At 36.7% G+C, this 21,648-nt stretch overlaps 1 protein-coding gene across 1 annotated transcript in view; it reads right to left on the reverse strand.

Annotated features, from left to right (window-relative positions):
• The window catches only part of LOC113070573 (thromboxane-A synthase-like), a gene marked incomplete at its 5' end in the record, with an annotated part of 30,201 nt that extends 9,334 nt beyond the window's left edge, over positions 1-20,867 (reverse strand). Inside the window, 6 exons of the mRNA XM_026243972.1 lie at positions 11,655-11,996; positions 12,082-12,212; positions 12,433-12,581; positions 12,658-12,746; positions 17,589-17,705; positions 20,703-20,867. Coding sequence (XP_026099757.1) covers positions 11,655-11,996; positions 12,082-12,212; positions 12,433-12,581; positions 12,658-12,746; positions 17,589-17,705; positions 20,703-20,867 — 993 coding nt within the window. The remainder of the gene's footprint in view (positions 1-11,654; positions 11,997-12,081; positions 12,213-12,432; positions 12,582-12,657; positions 12,747-17,588; positions 17,706-20,702) is intronic.
• Positions 20,868-21,648: the final 781 nt, after the last annotated feature.

Raw genomic sequence — 21,648 nt, forward strand, 5'->3', positions numbered from 1 at the left:
CTTCCTTAAGGCTGATCACAGAAATAGTGAATTATTGAAAATGTTTTAGCATATCCCTACATGCGATACAGATATATGCACGATATTTGAATAAAGCCTAACGATGGCAGGTAAATAATGAGGCACATTTTCATTGCCACAGTGTGTGCTTCATTTGCAAACCCCCCCGGAGTCCCGGCTTAGGTGGTTCTCAAACAATGGCAAGCATCTGATAGCTGTTGACATTCAACACGCGCGTCAGGATGAGGTGCAGCTGACTGCTGGAGGATTTGTTATGGTTGCTTAAATCAGGCACATTACAAGTCTCCTTCCTTCCTGTCCCAAGGGACCTTACATATTCTCTGGCCCTTCTACAGTGGCAGCAGTGGTTTGATGACTCCATCTGCTCCGTTCCATTACACATACAGCGGTGATTGAAACGGCCAGCACAAAGACCAAATAACAAACAAGGGAGTCATATAGCGCCTTCACCAGTATCAACATCATAACGACACAATGGAGACATCTGTTCAGAGGAAACTTAGCGAAAGTGCCTCTTTATTCTGCATGATATAATACTGGTTGATATGAAAACCCTGTTAGGTAACATCGCAAGCGTGATGAAGTGGACCATGACTGTTTGTGCATGAATGCACATGCCTTATGTGTGTTTGTGTGTGTGTGTGCTTGAGAAGTCAATTGGGACATGTAGAGCACTTGAAAAAGTACAGATGACCTGCTGCCTGTAGGTGGGATTGAAATATCTCAATATGAGGAGCGTTAGGCATCACCTTAAGCAGTGGATAGTGTGGCTCCGTGCGTACACACAAACGCACACTTACACACTTGTGCAAATTATTGTCTGATCTCAGCATTTTCTTGGCGAAGTAGCAATTTATAGCAACTACTTTAAAGCTGATGTCTGTAACATTTGAATGCTATTCCAATAAAATGTGATAGTACTGTAAAGATAAGATATTATTTTACTTGTAGCATTTAAAACAACCAAATTTGTATTTTTTTTTTTTTTTTTGATGCAACTGTTCAGAAGTTTGAGGTTGGTTTTATTTCTTATGCTCACCAAGACTGCATTAAAAATAATAATATTGTGAAATATTGTTCGAATTTAAATAACTTTCCCATGTTAATATAGTTTTAAAATGTAACTATTTCTGTCATGCAGAGCTGAATTTTTGAACAATTTAATGCATACTTCCTGAATTAAAGTATTAATTGATCAAAAATATTACTGACCTTACATCTTACAAACTTTTTAATTGTAGTGTATTTATTTATTGTATTGACAAAACTGGCCATTTATCAGTTATCAGGCATCATTTTGTAGTACAAGTATGTATAGTGGATAAGAATGCAACGTCACATTCACACAATTTTTACTGGAAAACAGCTAATTATTCTAAATAGATTAAAAAAAGGGTCAAGTGTTCAATTTGACACTTGAGATGACACTATCAAATTCATACACTAGATGGCACGGTACAGTGTCTTCTTGCTAAGCTAACACTAGAAATCGAACAAACACACAGAATACACCGCAAATAAAGGACTGGCTATAATTTGTCTATATACTTTTTAATGATCCTTATCTGTCATCTTAGATACAATTTTTATAAATCAAGCTTTGCATTCTGGCAATTTGGCCAATAAATAAATAAAAAATAACCACCAGAACAAGTGCACTGTCTAGGTAGGCAGCACAATAGGTTTTGTAACACCAAACACCTTGAAGCTTATTTTAGCCTCTCTCTCCATCTACTGTTCTCTTCATGGATCTGCTCACGTGACGCATTAAAATGAAAGATAAAAGTCAGCGCAAGCAGACTAAACCGCGCTAGAAGCACAATCAAGCTATTTGCGCTCATTCAAGTACACAGTGTATACATAATTTCCTAAATTCTAAATCCGAGAGGCGAGGCTGTTGCATTAGCAATGAGAGAGCCATAAGCCACATCAATGGAAACTGACAGAAACAGCGCTGTGGTTCCGGAGGGATCAAAGGCTGTGTTATTGAATTTAGCGGGGGAGAATCAAGCTCTTTATTCAGGTTGGAGTGCTATCAGGGAAGGGAGAGGAGCCCATCACTGCTCTGAATGAGGGAAAGAGCCGCCTGGAGGCCGAGCCTCAGAGGAACGTCACCAATGAATTATTCACAGATAGGAAAAGCTAGCTACCGTCTGTTTCCTCCTTTTGCCATCTTTCTTTGCTATTTTCACCGTGTCTCTGTGCAGCATTCTTTGTGATATCCTCTTTTACTGTACATGCTCTCTAGATTTTCATTCTCTCTCTTCCTTAAAACAACACACTCTGCTGACCAAATTATTAAGAGAATAGTTCACCCAAAAATGTACTCTGTCATTAATTCTGCCATTTCTCTCACCCTCATCGTGTCCCAAAATTGACTTTTAAACTTCAGAAAGGACACAAAAGCACCATAAAAGTGCTTTTAAAAGACCAGATGACTCTTGAACTGTATTCCCAATCTCATTCAGTTATATAGTAGCTTGAGATGATAGATTGAGATCTAAATTGCCTAAATTGGCTATTGTATGACTTCAGAAGACTTGGAATGTGCACATCAGTCGTATAGACAATTTTTAGTGCTTTAGAGTACTTTTTCAGTACAAATTTTGGCATGGAAAAAAATGACATGAGGGTAAGTAACATGACAAGATGACAATTTTTCTGCATCTTTGATTTCCACGAATCAAATAACTTTTACATAGGCCGTTTTATATTATTTTAATAAATGCAGCTAATCTGTATTATCACCATGATATTTCATATTAATAACAATTGGGAGATGCCATAAACGGTAATGTTTCAGTGTAAATATAGAGTACCGTTAAAGTATTGGTCAGTAATTAGTGAGTAATTATCACCAAAATATTAAACAGCACAGCTGTTTTCAACACTGGTAATAATAAATGTTTCTTGAGCAGCAAATCAGCATATGTGAATGATTTCCCAAAGGTCATGTGATACTAAAGACCGGAGTTAAGAATTTTTTTTTTATATATATTATAATAGAAACATTATTCTACATGTATTTTTAAATTAGCATTTTTTTTATATCTGTTGAAATTTGCATTTTTTCATAGTATGGCTTTTACTGAATTTTGATCCAATAAATGCTGACAGAGATAATAAATTGGTGAGAATTCTTAGAAAAAATAGAATAAAAATACTCTCTCGAAAAAAATTTCTCTCTCTGTGGGAGAGGTCTTAGCTGGAACCATGTCATTTTGCTCAGTTTCTTGCCTCTTTGCCCCCCGTCTCCCGCCTCTGGATGACTCATTAGGTAGTGCTGTGCTTCAGCTCCCTGTTATTTATGCAGATAAAAAGGCAAATTAATGATGGGCAGCCAGGACGCCACCACACAGCCTAGGAAGGGAAAATGAAAGGCTAGAACGGCAGACACAATGTGTGCAGCCGGTGACGTGCTCACCAGGGCAGTGGAGCGAACCATTCACATGTTTGCCACTTAAACTGTCCCAGTGGTAAAAATCAAACTGGTAAATCGATGACAGTAATTTCGGAACTCAGCCTTGACATAAAGTTTAAGGTCACGGATGTGTAAGTGAGAACTAGTAATTTATCACAGCCACATTTCTATATTGTTAAAGGGATAGTTCACAAAAGTTTCTGTTGTTATTTACTCAACCTCATGTTGCAAACCTGTATGTCTTTAAGTAGGGAGTTTTTTTTTTTTTTTTTTTACTAAATGTCTAAGCTGCTCCATTCCAGTGAACAGATGAAAAACAGCATAAATACAGTCAATACGACTTGTGCACTATATTCTAGGTATTCACAAGCCATTCAATAGATCTGACGATAGATTCACTTGACCTAACTTTCAAATCGTATTTGCACTTCAGTACAGTCAAACATGTCCATGATAACTGTTTAAGGATATCAAATCTGGTGTGACTGGTCTTGATGCATATTTAAATCTGAATAAACATACAAATGATATTTGATAGCTACACTCTTAAAAATAAAGGTTCATCTTAAATGAGCTTTAAATTACTTTTATATTTGTTAAATATGATTTTCCCACTAAAAAACTGTTTGCGTCAGGTAAACACCTTCGGCATTGCACTGAAGTGGTTACACTCTAGTGCGTTTTGGCACAAAACACTTTGAGCACCCTCATGCAGGGCGTGTGTGGAGAGTGACATTTGAGAAGCTTTTGAGAGCGAAACTGAGAGCGACACGCACACGGTGAGGGGCGTTTAGGGAATAAAACCACTCTGAAGGAGGAGCTGAAGACACTTTTTCTCTAGGCTGAGCACGAGAGCGCTGATAGACATTATAGCAGTGGGCTAGATGAGTCTGACCTTCAGTATACACCAGGCCAGATGGATCCCCAGCTGCTCGATATAAAGAGAGTATTAAGTTATTGCCGGCTATACAGTCGACTTAAGTCACAAGGCGTCATGAGACAAGGCCAAGGCTGCTTGAGTTTTATTGTGCTGCTTGTAATGCTCACTGCTTTTATAACTTCTGTCATAAGCTCTTTTATTTGAAAACTTCACGGCGAGTGGGTTTATAAACAGCTTTCCATCCCAGGAATCCTGTCAGCTAACCTCAAAATGTAAAGAACGATTAAAGTGATATGCTCTTTGCCAGATGCATTGCATAAGAAAACCATAAAATGATGCATTATTGTGAGAAATCCCTCAGACCACATTTTGATAGACTAAAAGGTCTATGTTAAAATAAAGAAAACACCCTCATATTTTTTTCTATTTTCCAAGTGTACATTTGACTTTAACATTAAATGCATGTCTCTATGCAATCTACAGAACTTAAGATAAACGAACCCCTGCTAAAAGCTCAGCAGAACATTCATCCAATCTAAAAAATGCCCAGACTTCCAGAGAGGAGAAATTGGAAGTTGGAAAGGGAGTGCTTAAATTGAAAGAGAAGCAGAGGGGGGAGACCGATGAAGAATGAGCAAATGAGATGAAAGAGTAGACAGAAGGACGCAGAGCTGAACTAATGCCCCGTTTGATCCCTTTCTCCGGTGGGCGGCTGCCAGGCCCTGGCTGCAGGTATCAGCATTCAAGAGATGCAGGTTCACAGAGACGCTGTTTAAATGTACGCCATCAGAGAGAAAGCAAAGGCGTGAGAGCTCAGAAAATACATCATGAAATGAGAAACACTGTGGCTGACGGATATGACAGATGCCAAAATCAAACTAGATTTCTAGGTTTTCTGTAGAATGTTGAAGTGCTGGTTGTCGACACACAATGATAGCATCAGCATTAATGTACTGAAACATTTTTGGGACTAAAACAAAAAATCTGTAAAAATGAACACTGGCTAGCATGTTGTGGACGGTTGCTGTGAGATTGCTAAGATGTTAATAGTGTTCACATGACAACGATGTTTTAAAACCATAGACTGAATAAAAAAATGGACGCAGTGGCCGTGATGTCACCCGTAGATTTGTGAAGAGTGCCTTTGAAGTTCAAAGTGGGCGGACCTGTCACTCAAGTGGCCACACCCTTAATTATGCAGAAATGTAAGACTTAATATAAGCTAAACAGATGAGTTATAAAAAAATCCACCCCCTTCAAAGCTGTCACGAAGGACAAAGTTAGCGATATAGACCAAAATAATTTTTTGAACTAGGCTGTAAACGTTTTTTTTTTGCTGTTGAGTTTTTAACATGGGGAGTCTATGGGATTGACTCCCTTTTGCAGCCAGCCTCTAGTGGCCAGGTGCCGAATTACAGTTTAAGTCACTTCCTTGTAGGCTTCACGAGAGAGAGCATCGGTCTCATTTTTAAAACTCTCTATAGATTTCATCCTAAAAGTGTACGTATGCACAAAAGCTAGATTTTGCGTATGCAAAAAAAGGTACACCAGAACCTGTGCAACCCTTTATAAATCCCAGTCAGAGGAAGATTGTGCATACATGCATTTTCCCCCCGACTCCTCCACGAAATCACCATATATGGAGCTAACAATGCATAGTTTTACTATGCATAACCTCATCTGCATATAATTTCTATAAATATTTCCATCCACGTGACACCATATTTAACACTGTTAAAGGTTCAAGACATTAAGGAAATATGAGATATGGACTATAAATGCTATTTGTGCCATACACAATTTTTATTGCTAAAAATAGCAATAAATAATATTTTTTTTTAGCATAAATATATAAAAATAAAAACCCCTAAAAACAAAACTTTAGTTCTCAGATAAATAATTTAGAATATAGGCAAGTTGGTTTCATTCCTTTCCACTGGCCGAATAGTATTTCAATTATTTTTTTAATTAAAATCTAATTTAATTTAATGTAGTTTTGCTGATAAGTTGAACATCTTTTAGTTATTTTTAGCCTTTATTTATTGCAGTCTAAATAGAATTGTCTGACTCGGCAAGTCACTGACAAAGTGGTCTATTTTAAAAAGAAAACATGCAAATTACCACTTTCTTCAAGTTGTATCCTTCAAATACAGTGGCATTTTTCATAATGTTGTAGAGATAACTTCACATGACATAAACACCTCTGGGAATCTGCGGCTGTACAGTAAGCTATTATCACTGGACCTATTTAAACCGGACAATTGGCCGTTGGACCACTGAATCCAGCAGTGTCCCAGATCACATCATCATTGATCATTGTTCTCACTAAAATATTTCTGCATAGCATGAGATCTGCAGTTTAGTTTAAAGATGAATTACTATGCATCTATAGCACTCCTCGCTGTCATTAAAACAGCGTGCAACAGGAAAAGTGATCAAGCGCATCCACTAAACGTCTAAATTCAATATAATTTTAGATTAACTTCTGCGTAATGTCTTTATGTATTTTCAGTACTTATCTCCAATAATGAAAGTAGAATATTTAATGTAAACATGTATATTGAAATGGAAACAGATTTTAAAATTGTTCCTTACTTCATCAATTTTCTCACGCCAGGAAAAATAGTGCATAAACTTGGTCTAAAATGTCCGTAAGATGCATAAATATTTACACCAAGTTTATTTTTATAAATCCAGATATGTGCGTACAAAATTGCGTATGCAATTTCTATGCCTATTTTGTGCATACGCAACATTTATAAATGAGACCCTAGGTGGTTGCCGCATGATTAAAACCTGAGTAAGTTTCACATACATTTGGCAACACTGTCAAGCGATTCTTCACATAGATACGCGAAAATTACTAAAAATGCTGTCTTGTGCATGCCAGGCCAGTAGATGGCAATGTCACTTTAAGAAATACTATAAACCTGCAAACATGCCTATAAACTGAACAAAAAACATGTACGTGCAAGACATCACCATTTTCACAAATTCACATTTTGGTAGTTTACATGTAGACGATAACTGTATCGTTTTAAAAAAACTCTAAAACACTTTTACATTTTTAGTTCCCCATATTGCCATTGCCATGTAAATGGATGGCCAAAATGCATACATTTTCCTTTTCAGTCGAAAATGGTGTAGTGTTAAATTCATTTTAAATATAAAGAATATAAAACTCAAAACATGCAAATCTTGGGGTACTTCGAGTCAATATTTTAATTCAAAAGGGTATGGCTGTCAAAAAAAGTTTAAGAATCCCTGCTCTAAGACATTCTGGTAACTAGAAATGGATTGAGGTTTATTTACTTATTTATTACCCATTTCATCATCGATCAAGAAAAAAAACATCACAGCTTTTGGCAAAAAGGTAAAATAATTTGACGTATCGTTCAAGTTTGTAGCATAAATGTGGGACGAGTTATGCGCTGAAGTTTACTACTTAAGGTTAGTGGTGTGTTTAAATCCCTAAAACCCTAATTATAAGCAATAATACGTCTAAGCAAACACCACTAATATTGAGTATAGTCTCTTCTTCACATCTTTATTCTCCTGTCTAGCAGTTTCTTTCACGCAAATGATTATTTTTTTTACGGATTTCATTAAAACCGTATTAAATAAAGAATCTTGCAAAGTGTTTTGTTTGAGACTGTAGAAGCTCAGGCAGTAGGGAAGAGCGATCCCTTGACATAAGGGGGAACAAACAGGAAAAAGTAACGTGAGAGAGCCAGAATCATCCCCTAATAACGTATGTTGATTTAGAGGCTCTTCCCACATCTGACCCTGCTCCTCATCACCATCCCGCCTCTCCAGCGCTTTGCAGCACAGATTACACTGTTCCAGAGAATCAATCAAGAACTCCTCTGTCTCTCTCATGAGTATGCACATTATGCACAAGCATAAGACATCAAATCAGCAGATTCACCATCATCACTGCAAACCGCCACTACTGTATATTTATAGAGGAGAGTAAATTATCCAAGCAGACACATTGCAAACTGAGCGCTATTATCACAGTGCAGCAGCTTTTCTGAATTGTTTAAATGTTACCCGTCTGGCTGTCTTTCTCTTTATTAGTAGTCTTTGCTAAACCAAGTAGCACCAGAGGGGTTACCAGGATGTCATGTTTGGGGAGGCATTTGGCTTGTTTGGGGGGGCAACATAGACAATTGAAAATATCGGCACAAAATTAAGCTTTATTACACACAATCTTTTTTAATGCATATCTTTTTCTAAGCCAGGAACCCAGGGATAGGCACAGGGCCCCTATTAGACTATAGGGCTATCACATAAAAGTTAAACCAGGTCAACAGATATGACAGATTAATATATATAACAGATCCATTGTTTGCCTGATAATGAGTGACAGGTGTTTGCTTGTTAGAAGACGTGTTACACAAGTAGGTTACCGAGAAGGACGAGAGAGTTCTTTAAATGAATCTTACATCACGTTTGTATAGACAGGAGGTTAATTAATTTGTTTCTTCTTTTAAGCTGGTCCAGAAGTAGATGCTACTTTTAGGGCTGAAATGCTTCGTGAATTACTCTTTGTAAAACACATTAGCAGTCATTATTTGTAGGAGTTTCTCTTAAATTCGCCAGTTAGGAGCTACTTGTAGCCTCTTATAAGTTTCTTTGTGAATGCGGCCCCAGTTAAAAAAGTTTTTTGTTATGCTCATTTAAATAGTATGAGATCAGTATTTGAATGTTATTCTGTGGTTGTAGGTGGCTTTGGATAAAAGTTTCTGCTAAATGAATAAATGTAAATACGTAGGCCTAGGAATATATTCGGCTACAAGGTGTCAGGAGATTTAGAGAGTTGAAATAAAAGCTATTTTTGTAAAACTATAAGAATTTCAATTATGATATGATTAGCAGAGGCAACATAACTTTTTTTAAATATAGTTTCATTTTTTTTTATTATTAGTGGTGCTTGCCATAGGCAAATATTATTATTATTTTATGGGGGGTTGGAGTCTATGGGTTTGGTCTCCCACAGGGCTGGGTGATATAATAAAAATAGAACAATTATTATTATTTTTTCAGAAAATACCATGATTTTATCCTGATTCTTTGTCATGTTGGTTTTTCTATTTTGCAAACTGTTTGAGCATCACAGCCAAACTAATTTCCCTATTATAAAGCCTTTTAAGGTAACAAAATATGAAAGAGTGTGGCAGATATTTAGGCCAAAGTGCATGGATGAAAATCTTTGTCATTATTTTATCTTTGTTATTAAAAAATGAGAACAAAGATACACATTACAAATACAGATATTATACAAATAAAGTGCTTCATTTTCAGGTACAAGGGGTGTATTTAGCAGGAGCATTAAAAAAATGTAATGAACAAATATAAAAATAAAAACTATATACACTGATTCCTATTAAAGCAACTGAATTAAAGTTTTTCAGTCAAGAGTATAGAGTATTGATTTTTCTCTGTGTGTTTGTTGTTTCATTAACATATAATTCACCCAAAAATTTAAATAGTGAAGAAAAAAAATCTGAATGAGTTTCCTTCTTCTACTAAACATAAACTCTATTTTGAAGAAGGTGGAAAACCAAACAGTTGCTGGTTCACAGTGATTTCCACAGTAATTTTCCCCCTACTATAAAAGTCAATGTGGACCAGCAACTGTTTGGTTATCCTAATTTTTCAAAATATCTTCTTTTGCTTTCAGCACAAGAAAGAAGTTAATATAGGTTTTGGACAACATGTGAGTGTATAAACAGAAATAGAAATAGAACAGAAATTATAGAAATAAAATTTGAGGGTGATCTATCCCTTTAATTCACACGGCAGCATGTAGCCTACTGTCCCTTTAAGACCTGCGCGCCTCTAATATTCAGACATGCATCTGTTTCTTTCGTTTCAAACATATGAGTCTATACACAAACCTTGTGTGTTTTGACAGTATTAGCACACAACATAACTTAGTAACCAGGCACAGTTCGAAGGGCTTTTTCGTTTTCGGGCCGCACTTTGTGCTCAGAAAAACCGCACGTCAGAAAAGGACACGAATTAAACGTTTAAATAACCAGTAAGGATTTAAACAGATGAAAAAAATGTGAATGAGTTAACTGTGATGTTAATGTATGTCGCAGTATATTAATCCCGCTTGGCCAGAACTGCAGCTGATAGAATGTGCGCAGCACACAATGCAACGATATTTCTTCGAAAGCAGACTGTGGAGACATTTTTATCGCCCACAACCAAAACTATTAACATCCTACCCTCGGCAGAAATCGAGGACAAAATCAGGCTGTTCAGCTGTCAATGCACTTCGATCCCAAACGCTGTTTTGGTTTGGCAAATCTAATTTTCTTGCCACCCTTTGGCTTCTGGACACGCCACTGCTTTAAAGCTCTGCCAGGTAAACAGCGCGTCCCCCCGAAGCGCGCGCACTGTCAAACAGCGCCAAACTGGATTTTTGTTGGATCAGACCCATCTGCAAGCTATGGAAAAATATTCACAAAACAATCCACTTTAAAGTTTTAATTTATCATCAGAGGGACAGATCATTTCTCAGGGGAGGCAGGGCTTATCCTAGGGGAGGCATTGCCTCCCCCAGCCTCCCCCTAGACACGCCCCTGAGTAGCACTATAACTAGAGTTAGGGATTTCAACAAACTCCTAAGCCTAAATATTAACTCGCTTTTTAGCTTGAGGAAAGCTGTAATGTCAGTTTTCACTGGCATTCCCTAGATTTGGTAGGTGAATTACATTAATTATATGGAAAATATATTGAAAATATTTAATTTCTATTACAGTGACACACTATTAACAATATTCTCCTTTTCTACCAATGATTTAAAAGTATTGATAGATGTATAAACTTGCAAAAATCAATGAATGAAATTTTAACTCATTTAATTTTTTTTTTACATTTTCACATTTTTAAGGATTCCCAGGACTTTATAGTGAAAAGCACTGCTCTATGGTATATCCTACCCATAAAACATTTGTTTCCGTCCCTGTAAATTTAATCAGCGGTCCTGACAGTAAATGGTTTCTGAGAAATGCGCCGGGCCGGCTCTTGCAGACCTTCAAAACTAATGCGAAGAAACAAAGCAGCCCACTAAAGAGCAGAGACTCCACACAGAGATGTAGGACAAAGACAAAATATTTCAAAAAAGCATTTTTTGACACATAACGGCATTTATGAGCATCCACAGCAGAACTAATATGACAAAAGGCTTTGTATTAAAAATTGCAGAGAATGTCACTTATACCATAAATGATCTGTGCATAACATGAAGTATTCTCAAAATAAGAATGCAATAAATGTTGGTTTCCAAGTGCAACAGGCATTTAAATCCTGACTCACGTGTCTGCTGAAGAACTCATCCACTTCCTCTTGGAGTTTTTTCTGGCACTCTGGATGGAGTGCCAACAGGTAGCAGGCGAACGCTAGTGTGTTGCTGCTCGTCTCATAACCAGCCAACAGGAAGATGAAGGACTGACCGACAATCTCATCCTCCGTCATCATTCTCTTCTGCTGGGCGCGCTTGGTGGACTCGTTTCCTGGTCCATTTTCCTGCCCGCTGTCCATCCCCTGTTCGGTGCAAGCCTGTTCATCTGCGTCATTGACCACATCAAAATGCTCCAAAGACATATACTTGTTGCCGGTCCTGACGTCCAGCATCAGCTGCAGAAAGTCTCGCCTCCGCTAGAGACAAGCAGATCACGAACATGTTTATTTGGTTGATACTGAGGAATGATTACGTAAATATTTTTTTTGTTCACGGCCATACCTGTTCCGGGGGAAGATCATCTCTCTGTTTAATCATCTTTTGAATACATTTGATAAAAAAGCTGTTCATCTCATCTCTTGATTTATTGGGAAGGAGACCAGCAAGAGGCTTAAGCAGAAATGGAAAAGCCACTACAGTAAAAACCAGGAAAAAAAAACAAATTTTTTCAGAAATGTTGACATTTTCCTCTTACTTGTATAATAAATATGCTAATCGAAAAATATCAGTATAATGAAAGAGTTTCATATCATCTGTCGGAAGCACTTTCCAAGCTGTGATATCCATTGTACAATAATGAGACCAAAATGAATGCTGCCTGCACTGTGTTCTGGATGTGATGGTTGAACGTACTGAAGAATATCATGATGGGTTTGAAGAAGGTGAAAGCGAAGAACTTGGAGGCGTGGTTCACGAAAGGATCATCCGGATTGTTCTGAGAGTCCACCTGCGTACCAAACGCCACGCTGGCAATTACATCCATCGTGAAGCAGCCGAAACACCTGCAAAACAAACGTTTTATACTATTGAAAGCTCTGAAATAATCAAAGAAACAGACGTGTTGGAAGAAACCCGTACTTGTGAATGTTAACGCTGTTCCCGGACTCAGCGTGGCTCTTCAGGTTTCTCAGTAATGTCTCTGTGGCCATGTTGATGAGGGGAACCATCTGCAAAGCAAGTATTGTGCCCAAACAGATATCTGAATCAGTAAACACCACAAACCAATGCAAAGGAGTTAGATTACAGCAAATTACTGCAAGCCAGTAACAAGGAATAAATGCAGTCTAATCTGTCCTCCTAAAGAACCAACTCAAATGATGAAAATGGTTTGTGCATGCAAAGATGTAGTCTCTGTTGATGGTATTATTTCCTTTTCCCACAACCATCCTGAAAAGCACACTGGAAAGAGCCACAAGGCAAGTCCATTAATGGCTTTCGATTCCCAGAGAGCATGACCAATGGTAAAAAGGATCAATTTTATGATCTCAAGAAGCGACTGATTAATTAATTGTTATATTTATTAAGAACGAACCATAAAACAGTCTGAAACACCATTAAATATTTGGTTTCCATATAGTAAATACTTGCTAGTGTACCCTTTTTACTAAAAAACTGACAGTACAGTGATCTATTGTGGAAAGTACTATGGTATTCCTACCATAGGACAACAACACTTTTACATTCATGACTTTATAGGATTGATGTTTCCAGTCATTTGTGAGTAACAAACTGAGAATTTGTTAAATATAGAATGATTCATTAATGAATCATTTGACACTCATCCACAAATGTTTATTTATCGTTTATTATAATGAAAGGAACCGACTCACAGCTTGGCTTGTTTAGTTTGGTCTATTCGAGGGCTCGAGACAGATGACGCTACTTTAAACACATGATTCTTGGAACTGCACTTCTTCAGACCTCTGTATCTCAGTGAGATGAGAGGTTGTCCATGCTCTGGGTTGATGGCTATGGCTGTGCTCCCTGACACCCATGACTGCAGCCGTGATAAGCCAGCAGCTCTTACAAGACCTATTGAACCTGCCTGCTCAGGGGGAGAGAGCCAGAGAAAGAGATACAGAACTAGAGGAAAGAGGGACGGAGAGAATAATATAGGAAGGAACAGAAGTGTAAGAACGCAAAGATGCTATGTACTGATTGTTGTGGGTTGGCGGGTGTTTCTGGCCAGATCTTTACATTTTATTGCACAGTGAAGCTAATGATATCAATTTAACATTTAATTACCCTGCCAAACCTACTAATCAAATTTTCATGCCTGGCAAGTTAGGGCAGATAGAATCAGTTGAATGTAGTTGGCAAAGCTGATCTAAATGTTTTTTTTTTTTTAAAGTGAAGTTAGTAGGCATTATGGCATCCCATGATAGAATCAAAACGATTGACCACAACAGAATTTGATGTTAGCATGTGACTAAGCTAACACTATAATAAGCAAAAATAAATCATGCACAAACACTGGGTAAACTAGACAAATTTAAATCCCTGCTAACTAAACAAAAAAAACTAAAACAACTTAAAGTGATACAGTAACCAGACAATGGTAGGTTTTTATCTGGTTGGATGGATGTCCCCAGTGGGACTTCTTTCAAAACCTCTCATTTCTCAACTGTAATGTAGTTACTGTACGTGCAATGCTATCTAAGATTTCCAACATTGTACAATCTTCACTTGAATACCTAACACATGATCCCTTAAAATCCTGTCTATGTAGTCAGGTCCCTACAAGTCTAGGAACCGATTTTAAATTATTTCCATCATTGCATCAGCATTTCTATGCATCTTACACTACAAAGTATTCAGTTTCTTGAAGTCCCACAAATGACTCAATGGTGTCTATATACAGTAGTCTAAGCAAATGCTTTGTTATTCAACACATTTTATATTCACCAGTGGTCAAGTTATCTCAGGTTTCCTGGAACAAATTACATCTCGGTGAGGCCGTACTTGGTGGTAAATGAGATGAATATGTGTGTGCGTCCCATGTGTGTGTTTGTTGATGCATATTGACTCCATGCAGGCAGGCAGATGAAGACGACTGGAAAGGCTGATGGAGAAGGACAGGAGCATGAGCTCAGCTATACATTAAACATTCAGGCAAGCTGAATTTTGATCCCGGTTTTATTTTACATAAAATCATCCGCCAAATACAGCTACTATTTAGCAGTGGAGCTTGATATTGTTGGTTTTTAAAAAGCGAGCATGATGGCTTTGTTTACTGTGATTAAGTTAATGGACGTGCTTTAAGACACAGCTCAGAGACTTGGATTGAGACGTTTATGAGCTCATTAGAAGTTTGTGTCACTGTGCAGTATTTCTCTCCCACAATGTGTTCAGAGATGATGGATGGAGAGTGATGTGTGCGGATTTCTCCCGAATGATGTCACACCATGCTGAATATAGCTTGGTGAATGACACTCCACTGTTATTGGTATCTCTGTGTGTGTGTGTGTGTGTGTGGGTGGGTGTGCATGTGAGACATGGAGAACAATCATGGTTTCTTCTCTCATTGCAGCACACACCTCTGACATTTCTGACGGACATGTTTACCATTTCAGCCAGAGAAGGGAAATGACATCATTAATGGATACTGGTTCATAGGTAGATATATACATACAGTTGGGGCCAAATATATCAGCACTTTAGATGCAAACCATGCAATGTGTGTGCAACATTCTATAATGCGCCAGTTTTAAAAAAATTTGGTACCCACACAAAGCCAGTCAAAAGCTTAGACACACTTGACTGTATTTGTTTCTAAATAATCTGTTGACCAAAGTCAGCTGTTTAATTTGTAGACAGAACAAATCAAATATTTAATAATTATCAGTGTTGGGAAGTAACTAGTTAAATTACTAGTAAATTACGTAATTTAATTTCAAAATAAATGTCATCAGTTACATATGACTATTTATTAATATATAGTAATACAAATGTATTTTAAACAAAGTTATGATTATAAATAAACTTATGGTCATGCATTTTATATATTTATTTGTTTGAAAGAAATTAATACTTTTATTCAGCCAGGGTGTATGAACAGATTTCTGAAGGACCATTAAAAATTCAGTTTTGCCGTCACAGGAATACATTTAAAATGCATTAAAGCAGAAAAGCTATTTTAGTTTGTAATCATATTTTACAATATTACTTTTTAAATTGTATTTTATTTTATTTAAATGTCTATGCAAGTGTAATTCTGAAATACAATCTCCGTTTCTGCATTCCATTGCAGAAAAAAAAGACAGTACTTTTCAGAACTATACAAATATCCCCAAAGTTGATATATATATATTTTTTTTTTATAGGGAGATGAAATCATCTGCGATTCTTGGCAAGGCTAATAGAAGACACAAACTCACAGGGTCAGTTTCCAAAACATAGCTCACACCCCAGACTACAAGACATTTTCAGTGGCGAAATCAACATTGACAACATTATTTAAACCAGGATTTATTTAATCTGTGATGCATTAATCCCATTCAATCATTCTGCTGGTAAATGAATAAGCGGTCACATGAGACGCAAAGAGCAATGGAGAATCGATCCTGTTCTATGATGTAAGATGTGTTGATTGGCACTTCAAAACATGTTAGTAAGAAGACAAACAGCAATTAACTGCTGCCATCCAAGACCTCCCCATCACAACTATCACATCTTTCCAGCACAGCCAATCATACATTTTCAGCAGACAGCTTCATGTCTTTTTCTTTACCTCAGTGATGTCATGTGAATTAAACTGATTGTTATTTTTTCTCCTCTCTAAGAGTGATGTGCTAATCTAATTTTTTTCAGGTTTGCGACCTCATCTTTCACTCAAGTCTGTTCCTCTTGACTACTGCACCTCTTTACTTTCTATTCACTTTCTTCTGTTTTTCTCCGTTTTATTTAATCTGAAAAGAGTACATGTAAAGTGCACTTAGTGCAGGGCTGTTGTGGAGGAGACACACTTCTTTGTTCTCCCACACGCAACGTGCAAAAAAAACCCTACTGTCAAACTCTCTTAGCTCTCAGTTTCATGTCTCTCACTATGGGAGAACTAATAGTCTAGTATCATCGAGCTGTTCCACCTAAATGCTCAAAAAGCTAATGACAACACATTGTGCAAATAGGCTCCGACAAAATAACACAGCCTGATATGGCTTCTATTAACAACAAATCTCCAGTGACACGCAGTAGGGTAACAGACATAGGCTTAAGACTCTCAGATGAGGATTTGAAAAGGACATTTTTCTTTCAAGGTTCAGTCTTTTTAGGAACAAGGTGTTCTTTGCACAATGTGAGGATTTTTTTACAACATGTTCCTGGATCTACATCCTATCAACTAATCAGATTTCAAAAATAGTTCATTCAACAATCATCCAGTTAGGATTCAGGAACATGTTGATACTGCAACCAAAAAGTTCCCCAGATGTTGCAAAAAAAAAAAGAAAGAAAAAAAAAAAAATGCAAAACAAGAAAAGTATATATATATATATATATATATATATATATATACACATATATATATATATATACACATATATACACACACATATATATATATATATATATATATATATACACACACATACATATATATATATACATATATATATATATATATATATATATATATATATATATATATATATATAATTTTTGATTTATTTATGTGTGCTTGAACTTGTCCCACTCCCAATGCAGTGTAAACTTCAAACTATCCATGAATATTGTGTACGTGTGCTTTTGTGAACTGATTTCCAATGTTTTTGGAAATGCATACTTATCTGCACATCTTATGACCAGGGTTTAATTCTTATGCAACTTTTAAAAACGTAAAAAATATGAGGTCCTCTACAGGTCCAAGATTTTGTTCCAGCCTGTTCCAATAGAGCTATACTTGATTTATCAACTCAAGGCCATAAAATGTGATTGCATAACAAGAACAATTGCTTCACAGAACAGCTTTAATGTTTGTGTAGCACACATTTAGGTAAGACAGCAGAGCTCACCTCTTTCATCTTGGCAGCACTGAAGGTCGGTGTGAGGATGCTGCGCACTCGTTTCCACTGTTCGCCCTTCAGCATGATCAAACTGTCGCTCATGGGTTTAGTCATGCCCCTGACAGTCTGCATTGAGAACACAGCTGGGGTTTGTACACTCCGAAAAGGACATGTTTATAAGGACAAGATTAGGACTAAATCTAAAGCATTCTACTGGTTGTCATTTACCTAGTATTGTGTAGTAGGTTATACATATGATATCCATAGCATTTTTAAGCCAAAAACATCCACTACACAACTTTGCAAACATCTCTAGTCTATGTAAGTACTTACAGTATTCTTACGCAACCCTGATTTTACACGTCCTCAAAACAAGTCACATTTACCATTGTTTGGTGACTTTTTGTGGGAGAAATAAAATCATTTAATAGAAATCCAGTATTGTGAAGTAGGCTATAACTATGACATTAGTAGCAGTGGTGATTGTTTGGCCGAAAACATACGCTACACAACTGTGCGCAAACATTTTAAGCCATTAGCACTTATATTTATGCAACCTTGATATCACACATCATTGAGTTTTTAAAATGTGTCAGAATGCAATTCATAAGGCAACACAAATATATTGCATTCTCAGCATTACCACAAGAGGTGCTATAACAGACATTAGACTTTAGGCAAGGTCACATGTACCATTGTTTGGCAAATTTTTACAGGCAAATCCAATAAATTTAATTGGAATCCATGCAATAGTGAATGTCGCGTGATTGTGAAAGTTCAGCTTTTCCCAGATTTCAGTTTGGTCGCATGGATTCGCCATGTTGACCAAAAAAACGTCAGGTTTTGAAAACGATTTCTGTGTGTGCGGTGCTTGATAATTTACGATTAGAAACAGACAATGGACTTTTTTTTTGCTCTAAAACTTTATTATACATTCGACTAATGTGCTCACACCTTCCTGCGGTTTGCTATAGGTGTTCTCCTTCAGACCAACTGCTATTCATAGTTTGAAGTAGTAAATAGCAAAGAAAGCAAGTTTTTTCAAGTTTGATATCAGATATTGCTTTTCAAAAGGAGTCAAAAACCAATTCATAATGCGACATGTACACATAGCATTAGTAAGTTATTGATCATTTTGAGTTATTAACTATGGACACGTAAAGCTAGCTAGCTATACTTAAGCATTCAATGCCACGTATATTTAAAGATAAACGGAGTACAGAGGTTTGTTTCTGCTATAGTAATGCAAAAAATATACAATGGGACCCGTCTGCATTCGCATATGCATCTCCATACTTGCATAGAGAATGTTTCAGACTTAACAGATTAACCACAGTCATTTCTCAGACTCCAAACTGTCGGAATGTGTTTATAAAAAGCTCTACATGGATTCGTCTTGGTTAATCTACGTAAATAATTGCCCTCGATTCATTATTGTTGTACGCCGAGTTGGCTAAGCATAGGTTGTTATCCTAAAAGTTAGTGCAGAAACTAAGGCCAGGTGGCCAGAGCTTTGTGCTGGGCCGACTTTGATCTTGTGTGTAGATATTTGTGCTAACGGCTGCCAACGCGTATTATTTGTTTGTTTTATTAGTGCCATGGCATTCTCCTTTTATGAGTTTTCTCCCACTGTTGGTTGTAGATGTGCTTAAGTTGTACATTTTAAAAGTACACATCCATGCACACAAACAGGTCAAGAGGTAGTTGATAAGCCCCAGTGGTGTACATGGCCTCAGTATTGATCTGGCCTTGCCATAATGGTTTACCCAGCAGGCTCCGCTCCAGCAGCAAGGCAATCTCATGACCTTTGACTCCGCTTTGATACATAAGTCATGTGATCATTAGTTTTTGACCTCCCTGAACCGACTGAGTTCAAAGCTCTGGAGCCTTTAGCCAATACCTTATCATTCACATGACGTGCACTCTCAGCATTGATTTAGACACACAAATACACACCTACATACAGTAAATCCTATCGACTGCAGGAAAAAGTGCAAGTAATATATCAAACCCACCCTGTCATTGATTTAGCTGATTTTATGATTTATGGAAGATGCTATGTGTATGTCTGCAATCATAAATTATTATGCTGTTGACACAAACAATTGCTGAGTTATGTGATGACATCAATCAGGAATTGACGGCCTTCAAGTTGAACTGAAAATATCGTAATAATGAGTTTTGAGCACGATGAATGATAAAGCAAAGTCGTTATTTACAAGTGGGAAACTCTGACAGATGATGCATGAATTGATTTTTAGATAACCATCCGTATAATATTATATGTAAACAAACTAAATGTAATAAAAACAGAAAACTAAAAAAAAAAAAAAAAAAGTTGTGTAAGTGTATTATTTTCCAGACCCATTTAACATCAATGTCCAATGTCTGCTATAAATGTGGCACATTTCTTTTGCTTTATGAATTTATATTTATTTATGAATTTATTACTTATTTCAAAATGTATAATGTAAATTCAAGATTTGCAACAAGCTAGAAGAGAATGCAAATTCATGCACACACACACACAGTATACATTCTTATTGAGTATTTGTCTTATTAACCAGTTTAATAAATATCCTTAAAATTTACTTGAGAAGCAACACTGCATTAAATATAAAGTTGCCTTAGGTATGTTTTTCAGACAATGTATCTTAAATTAGTGCATTTGTTTTACTCCACCTGCAATTTAAAAATTTAAATTAAAACAAGTTAAAACATAGTATTTTATAATATTTTTTGTTTCCATGTTATGTATATCTTTAGTAATTTTGTTTTGTGCTTAAGTAATTTTACTGCTTTAACTCTGAAAGTGTATATTTTATTTCAAAAAGTTCTAATATTATATATTTATTTTATTTATTTCAATTAACAAAATGATTTTAAGTTTAGTTTTATAACATCACTGACTTATATTCCAAAAGCTCTGAAAACAAGTCTTAATATCTTATGCAATCTGGCTTTTCCTTTTTAAGGAGTTTTATATATTTTACTCAAAAGCAAGTAAAAAACAACTAATTAAAAACTCATTAAGAAGAAATAGAGTATGCTTAATAATGCAACTTTAGATGAATTGTTGAGTGTGTGTATTTAATTTTAGACTGTAAACGTAGTATCACTCACCATTCTGTTGGGAAATTTATTGAATTCCTTCACCATCACCTGTCTGAGCATATCTGGGTCTGCTATGATCACTATAGGCCGCCGGCCTATATAATAACTGACACACACACACACAGAGCAAACAAACAAGATGAAATGAATAAATAAGATAGCACCAGTCAGATTTCAGGGGAATAGGAAGAGACAAAAGAACAAAGGACACATTCACACAGGGATAAAGCAGCACATCTGTGGCTGCAGACCCCATAGACACCGTCTTCCCTTCATATCATTGACACATTGTGTGTGTGTTTGTGTGTGTGTGTGTGTGTGTCAAGGTCAGCTCAGTAAAGAGAAATTTGATGAGGCTGCTAGCTAGCTCCTTTTTTGTAGTCACGCATGGCAGCCTTCACTGCAGAGATGTGGCGAGGTTATACCATCAAACGCTGTGAAATGGAGGATTGTGAGCACATATGTGCCCCTGCATGCACCAGCATGAGACACCACCTTCCTCTCAAATGCAACTTCCTGTCATTTTCCCTTTTTTCCTCTTGAGAATCAGATTCACAGGAAATTGAAGAAACAAGCAGATAATTAAACACCCATATTAGGCACCGATAATTGAATATGAAAGCTTTTAGGCAAATATCTAAAGCCATTGATCTAGTTCAGACAAGCTTTTGGAAGCTCCTTTTTTCCAGCAGAAGGCTACGCTTAAGTTCATTACCGTGTCCAGTGGCTGTAAAGCACATTTAAGCCCGGCTGGGACTCAGCTGGAGGCAAACACAGCAGAGACAGATCACTCTTATCATTGACTGTACTCTCATTTCATGTTCCAGTGTCAGTTTGGTAGGCCTACTGTAAAACTCTCTTCATATCATCTTGTGCTAATGAAGCTGACATTGGCAGTCCACATGGCTCTAGGAGCAGGATGAGTTTAATTAAGCTTGCAGCTAAGTGACCTATA

Source organism: Carassius auratus, unplaced genomic scaffold, assembly GCF_003368295.1.
Source record: "Carassius auratus strain Wakin unplaced genomic scaffold, ASM336829v1 scaf_tig00004577, whole genome shotgun sequence".
In the NCBI taxonomy this organism is placed as follows: Eukaryota; Metazoa; Chordata; class Actinopteri; order Cypriniformes; family Cyprinidae; genus Carassius; species Carassius auratus.